This window comes from Hibiscus syriacus, unplaced genomic scaffold (genome assembly GCF_006381635.1).
Source record: "Hibiscus syriacus cultivar Baekdansim isolate YM2019G1 unplaced genomic scaffold, ASM638163v2 tig00110457_pilon, whole genome shotgun sequence".
In the NCBI taxonomy this organism is placed as follows: Eukaryota; Viridiplantae; Streptophyta; class Magnoliopsida; order Malvales; family Malvaceae; genus Hibiscus; species Hibiscus syriacus.
The window spans coordinates 1,546,811-1,563,719 of NW_024062744.1; the positions used below are offsets into that span (position 1 = coordinate 1,546,811).

Genomic DNA, 16,909 nt, shown 5'->3' on the forward strand with positions numbered 1-16,909 from the left:
CTTTTCTATTACTTTATAACTTTCCTTAACCATATGAATCCTTATCTCCTTCACTACATCACATTTACATGGTCGAGATACACAACTATATCCATATCCGTTTCATATTCGGTTAACTTATCCTAATAATATCTTCAAATCCTTTAATTTCAATACACTTTTCGTCACATAAACTGGTTAGCCAACGCTAACTCTTTTCATCTAGAAAGCAAACCCTTATAATATCCACATTTTGCTTATACCCAGTACTATCTTTTTGTTTCAAAATCATCACACTAATTGCATTTATCTTATAAACCGGTCACTGATTCACTTATTCTTGAACTCTTCTACAATTCTAGCCACATCCTTAGATCTTTTAACTTTCTTATGGTGACACTTGTTCACCATACTCGATCATATCCATGAAATAATAAGAATACTTCATATCACTTTTCCGATTCAGACCTGTGAAAACTTTCTAACACTATTCTAATATGATTTCAACTTTCTGAAATCAGTATTTGATCTTATGAGGCACTTTCTGAAGTGTCCGCTCTTCCCCCTGCCTGGCCAGGGCAGGTGAATTGCTATCACAATCAGAAATATCGCCTCTTACTTCACTTCGAAATTACTATAATCATACTTCTATTATAACTTAGCAATCTAATTCTATTAGCAAGACAACACACTCCTTACACTATCACATCAGAATTTTTCACCTTATGTTGGCATGTACACATTTTATGACACTTTGGACTTCGGTTTATGCCGAGAATCGGCTAAACCTTAGCTTTGATACCATTAAATATAACACCCCCAACCCGTACCTAACCCGGATACGAGTCTGAGGTGTCACATTGACTTTTCAAAATGTTTACTTGTATAAAATAGTGAGTAATTTAAAACTTTTATACATGTAACTTATTCAAAAGATTTCCAGAACTATTCAGAGCTTAAATGTTTTGGCAAAACCAATCATAGTATATACAATTCAAAATATTAATTACATGCCAACTATTTTCAATATACAAAATACATCTAATTCAAGACATCTTTTCTAATCTGATCTTCGGTAAGAAGTAACTGACCGGTCTTGCTCCTCTTTACTTTTCTTCTAGCTTTCTGTAACCTACTTGTGAAACACTAACACACTAAGTCGATGACTTAGTGAGGCATAAAGAAAACACATCTAATGGAATTCATACCCACTAATCATGCATGACTGTTTTATGCTATCAAATTATACAACTCATTTACATATACATCAACATATATTCATGTGTATTATGTAACAGATAGCATAACCCCTATCACACATATATCAAATCATGCAATTCATATCACACATCATATACATATATCACATACATTGTTCTCATATCACCAACCTATTTATCCTTACTAATTCCCTTGTCATTACTTCAATTCCGTCATATGAGTATATAATGAATTGAACATATTATATATATATATATTTTAATATGCCACAATACGTTACTAATTTCTATAATCGTATAATACATAAACGCATAACATCTCATATCACCATGACATATATGCACTTCTACCATGTCAAGAGAAATACACATATCATTATATCAAATTATGTTCTCTTTTCAAAGCCTATGTACACATGTGAGAACTATAGATATGTGAGTCTATAGAGGTTGTGCACTATGCTGTCACCACAGCTCGTATAATTGCACCGAAGTGCCACGTAGAATTGCACCGGAGTACCGCGTAGAATTGCACCGTGGTGCCATATAATAATGTCCATAAGGACCACATATCATTCCTTAAGAATCATATAAATATACTAGGGATCAAGTATGTGTCTCACCAGACTTCATACATGTTCCAAAGAATACATATATGTCCCGAAAGACTACATATCATTCCTTAAGAATCATATACATATGCCAAGGATCAAGTATGTGTCTCACCAGACTTCACACATGTTCCAAAGAATACATATATGTCCCGAAGGACCGCGTAGACCCTCGACTCTTGGCATGCCAACTATACCCCTAGCTCTCATGACACATAACATGGGCATTAATATTTATGTTAACATACATTCACATATACCCATAGTCATGTAGTTCTTTCACATATCTCATCGTCATATAAATCACATGGTTCACTTACGCGTAGAACATTTCCATATAATCGCATAGTCATATACTATTTCATATAACATATATTTTCTCTTTCATATATCTCATATCATGTATCATATCTTGTGATCATATAATCATGTTACTTATAATCACATAACTTCTACTCATAGAGTTCAACATCATTAAACTTAGTTCCCTTTTTCATATCATCATACATTTATATATATTCTTATATGTCCTATCAATAACCTATAAACTTACTCATATTCTCATATATCATATTTTAATATAATTTGTATAGTAATATTCTATAATTGTATCATATAATGATTTTACCCAAGTACTTCTTTATAAAGTTTATATTACAAGTTCAATTAGTCTCATTCTATCTTATAAATAATTTCCACTTATTTTATATCATTTTCCTTTTCCACTCACATAAACCATCTATTTATTTAGTTCAATTTCTCATGACTTCCACAATACTCTTTAATAAAACTTTGTAGCTCTTCACTATAATACATAAACCATAGTTTCCTTTAATTTATCAATCTTCCCTATATAACTTATATATCCTTATTTATGCCCTCGAATTTATACTATTCTCTTAGAGTCTCCTAACATTTCTCGTATAATCACTTATACCATATCATATGACTTATACTTGATTATCTTATTCTCTCGTGTTCATTTCATTTCTTATGACTCTATCATATAACTTATTCCATTTTTTTCTATTATTACATAATAAAGTTTTACATAAATCATATAGCATATGCAAAGCATATCATTATCTTTAGTCATGTATACATACAATCAATGTAATACAGATAATCACATATAATTATAACAACATGTAATCATGTCCATGACTTCATGCATATTACTCTAGGAAATAAACTCATCGCAAGTCTTATTTCCATTAAACACTACATATCACTAGTATGCACTCACCTTGGCCTCACTAGTCAATTCTAATCTCTTATCTTTCCCTTGATCGATCTTACTTGCCAAATGTTCCGGAATTGCTTTACGCTCAGAATCTACATAAATGTACATTTTGAGGCAATCATTAGATACCTACACCTTGTAATTGGATACTAGCAACTTAAACGAATTTATTAAACCAATATTCATATTTTTCCTTTAGGGGGAATCGATTCCCTCCAGTGGGGGAATCGGTTCCCCTATGAGATTTTGGAATTTCTGGTTCGCTTGAGGGGTATCGATTCCCTTGAATGGGTATCGATTACCCTTGCCTAGAAATCATATTTTCAGCACGAAATTTACTTCATTTCATCTTAAACACTTCATATTTCAACCTCTTCTATATACTAAACTCAAACACACATACTTAAGCCCATTTGTACTCATTTAATCCATCTTAATTCTCAAAATCCTCTCATCTTAATGAAATTCAAGAATTATACTCAATTTTCAACATGTTCTAAATTCCTTTCTATCACTCCAAATCTCTTAATTCAACTATTGACAAGTCAAATTCAACTTAAAATTCAACTTAAAATTCAACTTATCAACTTTATTTCAAGATTTCATTCAAAAACTCAAAATCTTTAATCTCTCATATACCTTTCATCTTGTTGTTTTAGAACCAATTAAGCTTTCCTTAAGCTTAATTACCATCCAATGATCAAAACCCAACCTTTAGTTGAACAAATAATCAACTAATGAAGAAACTTACCTTTTCCCTTGAGCTCTTACAGGAGGAGAAAGAAGAAAGGAAGAAGAGATGAAATGTTTTCATCTTCCACGTTTCAATCTCCTATTAAATGGGATAAAAAATATCTTTATTGTCAAATGACCATTTTGCCCTTTACTACCTTGGATAATTACTAAAAACTTCCTCGGATTATCTCCACATAAATCCTTGAACTTTTCAACTTTTCCATTTTAATCACCAAATTCTAAAATTTTACAATTTAGTCACTAACCCATAATTTGGGATGTTACAAATCTCCCCTTCTTTAAAGAAAATTCGTCCTCGAATTTTCACTGCACACCTTGATAAGAACATGTCTGTTAATGTTCTCATGTTGTTTCCTTTACTTAATCTTTCTTTCCCTTAGTTCTTCAACTACCCCTTTTTTTTACATCCTTATCATGTCACTTATCATATAACCAATAGCATCAATTCTTATCACTTAAAATCATTAATCAATCAAATTCCTTATCAATCTTTAATTACCTTGCAGTAATAACCAACCTTTATTCCATCATCGCTTAATTACTTCTTAAACTTCCTTAATACATATAAATTATTCCTTATTCCTCTGACTAAATCTGCTTGACCAAGAAACATAACCTTTATTTATTCAAAATCAAAATCTCCTTATACATAAATCATATATTTTCTTTTATGCTCACATACTCTTTTCCTCTCACTTGTGCTCATCTCTGATTACTACTCTTTATCATCTCTTCATCACTTTGATAATCAACACTCCTTGTATATACCTTATTCTTCGTAAAGTCCTTATTCAAATCATAATACACATATACTTAACTTCCTTCAAACATATTAATCCTTTACTCTTTCCGGTCGAAACTAACTCAGCATTAATTTATTTGACTCATTCAACTCACATTCTTACTCATTCTCAATGCAATTTTCCTGGGTTCAAACTCAGGCATTACAATTTCCTTTATCTTATAAATCAATCATCAATGCACCTATTGTTAAACCCTTGCAAAACAATACCTATATCACTTGATCCTTTTAAAATAATTTTGCTTTACCTATTTTCTAGCATAACTTTTAATCCAATCCATTACTTTCCCTTCTAACTTAACTTCATATTCATTCTTAACTCCTTATTTAATCTTTCAGTACCAGACTCTACTATTCAAGCGTATTTGTCTTTCATCATGTTTTGATCCTTTGCTATGGAATACAACTAATTCAAATCGAGTCTGTAATTGACAATCATAATCTATGTCTCTCTTCGATAATGTCAATTTTAATGAGATAAGAATTCTCTTAATTCTTCTGAGATCTCTCTAGATCTTTAATACAATTCATCACTTCTTGAAAAGAACAAATTTATTTTATTCTTTTTTTTATCATCAATAGTATTCTTTTCGTCTAGGCACAAACCCTCCATACCTCACTTACATACATCATTTTTCCTTCATATAACTTAAAAACAATTTCTTCAACTTATCAAACTATATTCATATCCCTACACGTTACGATTCCTCTGTTTTCAAAATCAAGCATTCTAACTTTCTCTGTCTTATAAACTGATAGTTGATATATTGATGCTTAAACTTTTCTATTACTTTATAACTTTCCTTAACCATATGAATCCTTATCTCCTTCACTACATCACATTTACATGGTCGAGATACACAACTATATCCATATCCGTTTCATATTCGGTTAACTTATCCTAATAATATCTTCAAATCCTTTAATTTCAATACAGTTTTTGTCACATAAACTGGTTAGCCAACGCTAACTCTTTTCATCTAGAATGCAAACCCTTATAATATCCACATTTTGCTTATATCCAATATTATCTCTTTGTTTCAAATTCATCACACTAATTGCATTTATCTTATAAACTGGTCACTGAATCACTTATTCTTGAACTCTTCTACAATTCAATCATATCATGGAATTCATATTACACATCATATACATATATCACATACATTGTTCTCATATCACCAACCTATTTATCCTTACTAATTCCCTTGTCATTACTTCAATTCCGTCATATGAGCATATAATGAATATAAACATATTATATATATATATATATATATATATATATATATATATATATATATATATATATATATATAATATGCCACAATACGTTACTAATTTCTATAATTGTATAATACATAAACGCATAGCATCTCATATCACCATGACATATATGCACTTCTACCATGTCAAGAGAAATACACATATCATTATATCAAATTATGTTCTCTTTTCAAAGCCCATGTACACATGTGAGAACTATAGATATGTGAGTCTATAGAGGTTGTGCATTATGCTGTTACCACAGCTCGTATAATTGCACCGAAGTGCCACGTAGAATTGCACCGGAGTACCGCGTAGAATTACACCGTGGTGCCATATAATAATGTCCATAAGGACCACATATCATTCCTTAAGAATCATATACATATACTAGGGATCAACTATGTGTTCACCAGACTTCATACATGTTCCAAAGAATACATATATGTCCCGAAGGACCGCGTAGACCCTTGACTCTTGGCATGCCAACTATACCCCTAGCTCTCATGATACATAACATGGGCATTAATATTTATGTTAACATACATTCACATATACACATAGTCATGTAGTTCTTTCACATATCTCATCGTCATATAAATCACATGGTTCACTTACGCGTAGAACATTTCCATATAATCGCATAGTCATATACTATTTCATATAACATATATTTTCTCTTTCATATATCTCATATCATGTATCATATCTTGTGATCATATAATCATGTTACTTATAATCACATAACTTCTACTCATAGATTCAACATCATTAAACTTAGTTCCCTTTTTCATATCATCATACATTTATATATATTCTTATATGTCCTATCAATAACCTATAAACTTACTCATATTCTCATATATCATATTTTAATATAATTTGTATAGTAATATTCTATAATTGTATCATATAATGATTTTACCCAAGTACTCCTTTATAAAGTTTATATTACAGGTTCAATTAGTCTTATTCTATCTTATAAATAATTTCCACTTATTTTATATCATTTTCCTTTTCCACTCACATAAACCATCTATTTATTTAGTTCAATTTCTCATAACTTCCACAATACTCTTTAATAAAACTTTGTAGCTCTTCACTATAATACATAAACCATAGTTTCCTTTAATTTATCAATCTTCCCTATATAACTTATGTATCCTTATTTATGCCCTCGAATTTATACTATTCTCTTAGAGTCTCCTAACATTTCTCGTATAATCACTTATACCATATCATATGACTTATACTTGATTATCTTATTCTCTCGTGTTCATTTCATTTCTTATGACTCTATCATATAACTTATTCCATGTTTTTCCATTATTACATAATAAAGTTTTACATAAATCATATAACATATACAAAGCATATCATTATCTTTAGTCATGCATACATACAATCAATGTAATACAGATAATCACATATAATTATAACAACACGTAATCATGTCCATGACTTCATGCATATTACTCTAGGAAATAGACTCATCGCAAGTCTTATTTCCATTAAACACTACATATCACTAGTATGTACTCACCTTGGCCTCACTAGTCAATTCCAATCTCTTATCTTTCCCTTGATCAATCTTACTTGCCAAATGTTCCGGAATTGCTTTACGCGCAGAATCTACATAAATGTACATTTTGAGGCAATCATTAGATACCTACACCTTGTAATTGGATACTAGCAACTTAAACGAACTTATTAAATCAATATTCACATTTTTCCTTTAGAGGGAATCGATTCCCTCCTGTGGGGGAATCGGTTCCCCTATGAGATTCTGGAATTTCTGGTTCGCTTGAGGGGTATCGATTCCCCATTAAATGGGTATCAATTCCCTTGAATGGGTATCGATTCCCCTTGCACAGAAATCATATTTTCAGCACGAAATTTACTTTATTTCATCTTAAACACCTCATATTTCAACCTCTTCTATATACTAAACTCAAACACACATACTTAAGCCCAGTTGTACTCATTTAATCCATCTTAATTCTCAAAATCCTCTACTCTTAATGAAATTCAAGAATTATACTCAATTTTCAACATGTTCTAAATTCCTTTCTATCACTCCAAATCTCTTAATTCAACTATTGACAAGTCAAATTCAACTTATCAACTTTATTTCAAGATTTCATTCAAAAACTCAAAATCTTTAATCTCTCCTATACCTTTCATCTTGTTGTTTTAGAACCAATTAAGCTTTCCTTAAGTTTAATTACCATCCAATGATCAAAACCCAACCTTTAGTTGAAAAAATAATCAACTAATGAAGAAACTTACCTTTGCCCTTGAGCTCTTACGGGAGGAGAAAGAAGAAATGAGGAAGAGATGAAATATTTTCATCTTCCACGTTTCAATCTCCTATTAAAGGGGATAAAAAATATCTTTATTGTCAAATGACCATTTTGCCCTTTACTACCTTGGATAATTACTAAAAACTTCCTGGGATTATCTCCATATAAATCATTGAACTTTTCAACTTCCTGGGATAAAAAATATCTTTATTGTCAAATGACCATTCTGCAATGCTATGACATAAGAAACTTGGACATATGTCAGAACAAGGAATGAAAGTCCTTGTGGTGAAAAAGTTACTTTCAGGCTTAACAAATGTATCACTTACTTTGTGTGAGCATTGCATAACAAGTAAATAGCACCGGTTGAAATTCAACACGTCAAATTCTAGAGGTAAAAGTGTTCTAGAATTGGTTCATTCTAACGTATGGCAAGCACCAGTTACATCCCTAGGTGGAGTAAAATACTTTGTCTCATTTATTGATGACTACTCCAAGAGATGTTGGGTGTACCCTATTAAGGAGAAGTCATATGTGTTTTCAACTTTCAAAAACTTCAAAGCGCGGTTGGAACTTTGATTCTGGAAATAAGATCAAGTGTTTCAGAACAGATAATGGAGGAGAATACACAAGAAAAGAATTTGATGACTTTTACAGGAAAGAATGCATCAAAAGACAATTCACAGTGGTGAACACTCCTCAACAAAATGGAGTGGCATAGCGGATATAAAGAACCTTGTTAGAAAAAAACAAGAGCAATGTTGAGGGCTGCAGACCTAGAAAAATCATTTTGGGCAGAAGCAGTCAATACCGCCTGTTATTTGGTGAATAGAGCTCCATCAACTGCAATAGAGTTGAAGACACCAATGGAGATGTGAACTGGTAAACCAGTTGATTATTCAAACCTCCATGTATTTGGAAGTATAGTGTGTGTAATGTACAACTCACAAGAAATTTCAAAGTTGGATCCAAAATCCTGCAAATGCAAATTCTTGGGGTATGTTGATGGTGTAAAGGGGTATCTCTTGTGGGATCTCACTGCCCGTAAAGTGATCTTCAACAAGGATGTTATCTTTGTAGAGGATAAATTACAAAGAAAAGAAGAAGATGTTAGCGCTGAAAAGTTAGAGACTACACAAATACATATGGAAAATGAGGTTGAACAAGGAGATTCTTTTAAAGCAGAACCAACACATGATGAACAAGAACCAGAGAGTTCTGAAGCTCCAACAACTCGTTAATCAGATCGTGTGAGAAGACGTCCCAATTGGCACTCAGATTATGTTGTAGAAGGAAATATTGTATATTGCCTTTTAACAGAAGACTGTGAGCCATCAACATACCAATAGGCAATAAACAACTCAGATGCTTCACTGTGGATGATGACGATGCAAGAAGAAATTGAAGCCCTTCATAAAAATCATACATGCGACATTGTACCACTACCACAAAGAAGGAAGTCAATTGGTAACAAATGAGTCTTCAAAATCAAGCAAAATGGTGATGATCAAGTTGAGAGGTATCGTGCAAGACTGGTGGTCAAATGATATGCTCAAAAAGAAGGTATTGATTTCAATGAAATCTTTTCTCTTGTGGTTCAACTAACAACAGTTCGAGTAGTTTTGACAATGTGCACTACATTGAACTTACATTTAGAGCAGCTAGATGTTAAAACAGCTTTTCTTCATGAAAATCTTGAAGAAGAGATTTATATGCTCCAGCATGAATGTTTTGAAGAAAAATAAAAGAAGAACTTGATTTGCAGGTTGAATTAATCTCTGTACGGTCTAAAACAGGCGCCAAGGTGTTGGTATAAGAGATTTGATTCCTTCATTATGTTCCTTGGATACGACATACTTAATGCAGACCATTGTGTTTATTTCAAGAGGTTTGGTGATAATGAATTTGTTATATTACTGTTGTATATGGATGACATGTTGGTTGCAGGACCCAATAATGATCATATTGAAGAATTGAAGGCACAACTGGCTAGGGAATTTGAAATGAATAACTTGGGATCAACAAACAAGATTCTAGGGATGCAAATTCACTGAGACAGAAGTAATAGGAAGATTTGTCTTTCACAAAAGAATTACTTGAATAAGATCTTGTCACGATTCAACATGCAAGATTGTAAGCAAATTTCTATCATTCTTCCTATTAAATTCAAATTATCCTCTAGTATGAGTCCTAGCAGTGAACAAGAGATTATGAAGATGTCTCGAGCACCGTATGCATCGACAGTGGAAAGTTTAATGTTCGCTATGATATGCACAAGACCAGACATTGCACAAGCAGTGGGAGTGGTTAGTAGGTACATGGCGAATCCAGGTAAAGAGCATTGGAATACAACAATGAGGTACAAGGTAGAAAGAATGGTGTGAAGATATGATTGTTCCAATCAAATCTTCAAGTAGGAGATTGTTAAAAGTCAAATTAAGTGGCAGCCGACTAATAATGGGGCGGCTGATTTTGGTTCAAAGTTGGCAATAATTGTTGAAAATTATCAAGGGATAATTACCAAATTTAGTCCCTATACTTTAGGATATTTACAAGATTAGTCCTTAAGCTTCAACTATAAATACCCTAACACATTTAGCTTCAAAACCATCCCAAATCATTCTAGCTTTCTCCCAATACTAGAGAATTTAGAGAGTTTTCTTGATAGTTGTTTTCTCCTTTTTATTAAGAGAGAATTGTTATTGTTTTCTCCTTGTTAGATCGAGAGAAGTTGTAATTCCTATTTTCTTATATTGAAATTCTTTTATCGTTGCCCGTGGTTTTTACCCTATATTATTTAGGGGTTTTCCACGTAAAATTTATGTCTTCTTTATCTTCATTTTTATTTTCTGAAATTATCAGTTGCGATTTTGCTCTATCTGATAACCGTATTCCACAACATTATTTGCACTTTAGAGGCACACTAAATTTTATAGCTTACATGCCTTTAGTTTTCACTATCAAATAATTGAACTTAGGAGATTCGATACGTGGAGGATCATACTTATTTTTAGAGAAATATTATTTTAGTATGAATTTCAATTGACTTTTATTTATCAAATTTCTGCATATATATTACTTCTGGATTATTTTTATTGTAATATGATAATTTGTAAATTACAGTCTTTCAGATTATTTTTGCATGATTTGAAAATATTTATTATTTATAATGTATTATTTTTTTCGGATATTTTATTTTAGTAAGTTGTGAATTATTGAACATGAGAATAGTTATTTTATTTTAAATATTAATTTAAAATTTAAAATCAAACATGTTTTATTTGAGGGAAATGACTAGATTCGACCTATTTAGGGGTTACAGAAGTGCTTAGCCCTTAGCTCGGTCGAAAACTGTTAATAGCTGCTACGCCTAAATATTTGAATAGGGGAAGAAGGAAGATATTCAATTCATTCGCTTAATCAAATGAAGGTGAAAGTAGTGTGCAGGAAACTGTATGACTACATCCGATACGATCTCAAAGAAATAGCGTTTCCTTCTTCATTGCCTGATCCTCCCCACATCAAAAAGCGCGGCAAATTGACTTGGTACGAGCGTTTCCTAGTAAGTTTTCCTACCTCTGTTGTAGTTTAGATTACGGATTGATTTCTGGGTTTAAACGATGAATGCTGTTAGGTTCTCTATTTTTTTTGTTCCCTTCCATTCTTTTCCCGTTTAAATAATTGTATTTGTTGATGTTTTGTGTAATAGAAAAGCTATTTTACTATCGGCTTTTGGTTTAGATATTACTGCCAGTTTAAAAAGCATGACTCTCACTCTCCATTATAGTGAAAATAGTGAGCTTGGTTTGTAAACGAACCTTTTTTTCATTTTTCTTTTTGCTGTAAGTAAAATATTTTCTAACTCTATTTTTTATGGAAAATAAAATGCATGGTTTTACCTTAAATCTAGGCGTGTGTTTGAAAGTGCTTTACAAATGAACGAATGTTGGTGATTCTGTAATTTTTTTTGTTTATTATATATATATATATATACACACACATGCATTTTTGCTTTTGTTGTTTATAACAAGTTAAGGATAAATAAGATAGAAATCTCACGGGTGCCATAGCCGGTACTCCAGGAGCAAACTGGATCCATGAAATTTGAATTGATTAAATGACTTTTTGAGTACCATTCTGCTTGCTTGACGGTGACCTTAAGGACTTGAATCTCAAATTATGATCAAGAACGTATGGTTTGCCTATTCTATAGTGAATAAGAGGCATTTTTCTTCAAGTATACCAGTAGTAAATATCTTTCATCGATATTTAGGTCTTGAAGGAGGCCTCTAGGCTTTATGCTGCAAGCTGGGTGAGGGATATTGGTCCTGATCTTCGACCCAATGATTATAAGAAGGATGATGAGACTGAAGGTAAACCCAATGGTGATAAGAGTAGGGCTAAAGTGACAGAACCTTCAACATTGGAAGACATTGGTAAGGAAATTTACTCTGTGATTTCATATCATGAAACTTATCTGATGTATAAGTTGTTCTATAATGAATCATGCAGTAAATAACATAGCTTGTGTAGTACGTGAACGTGACAAATTCTGTATACAATAAACCTTTTGTTCCTTAAAATATTTAAATACGGGATGCAGTTTTCTGTTATGAATAGCCCATTTTCTCTTCTAATGCATCCATTAGACTTGAGCTTGCAACTTCGTGTGGAGGTAAAGGAACAATGTGCCGTAATGTTTGAGCTCTGAAGAAATGTATGATATTGAATGTGCAAGCTCCTTCTATTTAATGGTTGGTGCTAATAAGGGACAAATTAGTTTTAGAATACCAAGAACTTGGGTTAAACCATATTTTTGGTCTTAGTTCTGAAAACTTCCCTATTTTCCAGGTCAGGCTCTTTCCCCCTCTCTCTATTCACTGAAATTCCATTTTCTTCCAACTCTCTCATTTTTTATTACGTACTCCCTATCACTCCTGATGTAAGTAGATTCTTTTTTCTCAAGATCCTGATCCTCGAGCTTCTCTTGCCATTACTTGGTAGAAGGCAATCAGACTAAGGTTTTCATTTCGGTTTCCTTATTTAGTAGAACTCTTCTGGAGGTAGCATGATTCTTTGATTTTTATCCCCTTGGTGCTCTGTTCGTAGGATTTGTTAGCTACCTAAAGTTCAAAAGTCTATGTACATTCTGAAGGGTTTATCTTTGATCATATTTTCTTTAATTATATTGTTAGCACATGTGTTAAAGTTCTAGATTTTATGCTGCAGTTGGCATATTTTTGGTAAACACTTCCTTCTTCACCAGGCCAAGGCTCTATTGTTAATAAAGGAAGATATTAAAATATTGCTAATCTCCTAGGTGGCTTCGGTTATCGGGGTTTCAATTCCTAGAGCCATCACTATAACAAGTCCTAGATTTTATGCTGCAGTTGGTTTTTGTTAAACAATTCCTTCTTCACCGGGCCATGGCTCTATTGTAAATTAAGGAAGATATTAAACTACTGTTTATCTCCCAAGTGGTTTTTGTTATCTCGGTTTCAATGCTTAGAGCCATCAATGTGACTGTCATTCAAATATCTCACATTACCTAGATACTTATATTGTAAATAAAGTTCACGCTCTGAAAAATGATAGCATGAGGTGGCAGGTGCCAACATTTTACTTTCTGAACTTCGTAATAAAATTTAGTCACCCTGAAGAATGATAGCATGATGTGCCATCTGCAAAAATTTTATTTTCTGGACATCTTAATATATATTTATTGCGTTGTTTTTGTTTTTTAAATGAAAAGTTTTAGCTGTTGATATTTTTTTACTTATTTTTTGCATTATTTACCTTTTGGTACATCTCTCTTTCTACCAAAATATTTTGAGGCTAAATTTCTCTCCTTTCTGCCTTGTTTTCTATTTTCCTGGTATTTTATTTATCATGCTGAATTATTACACTGTTTTGATGTTTACGGAAATGATTTAATAGCGGTTGCTGCAAGAGGAGGGATGGAGACTTTGAGGCCAGCTTTACAGAGGTTATACATGACAAGGGCTTCTGCATATAGAGATGCTCTTAAGAGTTTTATAGAAGGGTATCAAGAAGGTATTCAGCAGGTCATGGAGAAAAAGGAAGATTCTTCTAAACCACAGGAGCAAGACAGCAGTGCCAAGAAAAATTCAACTTGATGGCTGTTACGTGCATAAAAGGAGATGCATGTGAGTACTTCTCCAGCATACCTATTGTAGATACAAGTTTCGAGCTTTGGTGGAGCTGGGTTGGCTTTAAATCACAAGCATGATCCATATATTGAGAATTCTCCATTCATAGTGGTGAAACCTTTTCCTTCTTGACGTTTCATGTTTATCAGTTTTTGTTTTTAGTTTAGTATTCAGCATCCTTATGCTTGGAGAAATGTAAAAGAACCATGATACTTTATGTCTATGGTAAGTGCAACCGAAAAAATTACTTATATATCTGCTGCCAGTTGGTAAATGGAGTCAGTTTGCATACAGTACTTGATCTTAACTTTTCCGTAAGACCAGTTCTGAATGAACTGCTCGTACACCAAAGTGTTAAAAGTTTCAAAGTTTGGCAACCAACTTTGACCAACTTTGGAAAATGTTTTTTCAAAGTTTGGTAAATGTTTCTTTGAAAAATGTTTTTCAAAGTTTGGTAAAATTTTGGTAGATGTTTGTTGAAAATAGGAATGGGTAAATTCACTTTAGTCATTGCACTTTAGGGTATTTTCAAAGATTAGTCCCTAAGTTTCTACTATAAATACCCTTACCCATTTAGCTTCAAAATAATCCCAAAACATTTCTTTCTTTCTATACTAGAGAGCTTTCTTGTGAGTAGTGAGTGTTTTGTAAACACCTGTAAATTTTCTCTCTTAGTAAAAGATCTGCAGCAGCCTGGAGACGTAAGCACAATTGGCTGAACTACGTTATCAATTTTCGGGTATTATTTTTTCGCTTTTATTTCGCATTCTCACTAATCTGGTTATAGGGAAATTACTTGTATTAGGTTTATTTTCCTAACAACTGGTAATCAGAGCTTTTGGTTGTGAATTTTGTCAAATTTTCTGCGAGGTTACTATTCATTACTATTCACGTGAATAGTAAATTTCGTGAATAGTGAAATTCGGTCGGCGATACGAGTTTGTCGACGGTGGTGTTCTAATACACGGTGATTCGCAAGAATTGTCAGAAACGATCCAAACGAAGCCAGATTCGAGTGGGAGCGATGGCTGCAGACGAAGGGAAGGTGAAAATTGAAAAGTTCGATGGTGCGGACTTTGGTTTTTGGAAGATGCAGATTGAAGATTTTTTGTACCAGAAAAATCTATATCAACCTCTCTCAGGAAAGCAACCAGAGGGCATGAAGGATGAAGATTGGGCTCTTCTCGACAGACAAGCCCTCGGAGTTATCCGACTGACGTTATCCTGGAATGTTGCTTTTAACATAGCAAAGGAAAAGACTACGGCGGGTCTTAGGCGGCTCTCTCCAGTATGTACGAGAAGCCATCGGCCTCAAACAAAGTTCATTTGATGAGGCGATTATTCAATTTGCGGATGGCGGAAGGGGCATCGGTGGCACAACACCTAAATGAACTCAACACAATCACAACCCAGTTGAGTTCAGTGGAAATTGAGTTCGATGATGAAGTTCGAGCTTTAATTCTCTTATCATCTCTACCAGACAGTTGGAATGCTACTGTTACAGCAGTCAACAGTTCGTCGGGAAACAGCAAATTAAAATTCGACGATGTTCGGGATCTGGTATTGAGTGAAGAAATTCGACGAAGAGAATCGGGTGAAGCATCAACCTACTCAGCCTTGCACACCGAGTCTAGAGGGAGAACTTCAGAAAGAAATTCAAATCGTGGCAGATCAAAATCCAGAAGGGGCAAATCAAGAACAGGAAATAAAGATTTTACCTGTTATAATTGCGGCAAGAAGGGTCACTTCAAAAGAGATTGCCGAGCACTGAAGAAAGATACCGGTGCACAGGAATCTGCCAACGTGACAGAGGAGACAGGTGATGCCATGATTCTAAGCGTCAACAGTCCGATTGAATCATGGATCTTGGATTTAGGGGCATCTTTCCACTCCACCCCATACCAAGAAATCATGGAGAACTATGTCAGTGGTGATTTTGGGAAGGTTCATCTTGCTGATGATGAAACCTTAAAGATCGTCGGAAAAGGAGACATCCGACTAAAGTTGCCAAACCAGACCACCTGGAAGCTGACAGGAGAGACATATTCCTGGCCTCAAAAGAAATATGATTTCTGTTGGACAGCTTGATGGAGAAGGATATAGCACAACCTTTTCAGGCTGTGAATGGAAGATTACCAAAGAAGCACTCGTCATTGCTCGTGGTAAGAAGACTGGTACTCTCTATGTAACCTCAAATTTAGAGAATATCATTGCAGTAGCAGATGCTGATGGAAAATCAAACCTATGGCACCAAAGGCTTGGCCATATGAGCGAGAAAGGAATGAAGATACTTCTGTCAAAAGGGAAGCTGTCGGATCTAAAGAATGTAGATGTCGGACTATGCGAGGATTGCATCTTTGGCAAACAAAAGAAAGTCAGTTTTGCAAAGATTGGCAAGACACCCAAGGCAGAAAGGTTAGAGTTAGTTCATACTGATGTATGGGGACCATCCCCAGTTCCATCTCTTGCAGGCTCACTATATTATGTCACCTTCATCGATGATTCAACAAGGAAGGTGTGGGTTTATTTTCTGAAGAAGAAATCAGAAGTCTTTGATAC

General features: G+C 33.5%; 1 protein-coding gene across 1 annotated transcript; it reads left to right on the plus strand.

The window, feature by feature from the left end:
- The first annotated feature begins 11,531 nt into the window (after window positions 1–11,531).
- Window positions 11,532–14,542, plus strand: LOC120126300. Its single transcript, XM_039144523.1, has 3 exons — window positions 11,532–11,742; window positions 12,454–12,616; window positions 14,118–14,542. Exons 1-3 carry the CDS (start codon window positions 11,605–11,607, stop codon window positions 14,315–14,317), a joined length of 501 nt encoding a protein of 166 aa, XP_039000454.1. The 5' UTR covers window positions 11,532–11,604; the 3' UTR covers window positions 14,318–14,542.
- The last annotated feature ends 2,367 nt before the right edge of the window (window positions 14,543–16,909 follow it).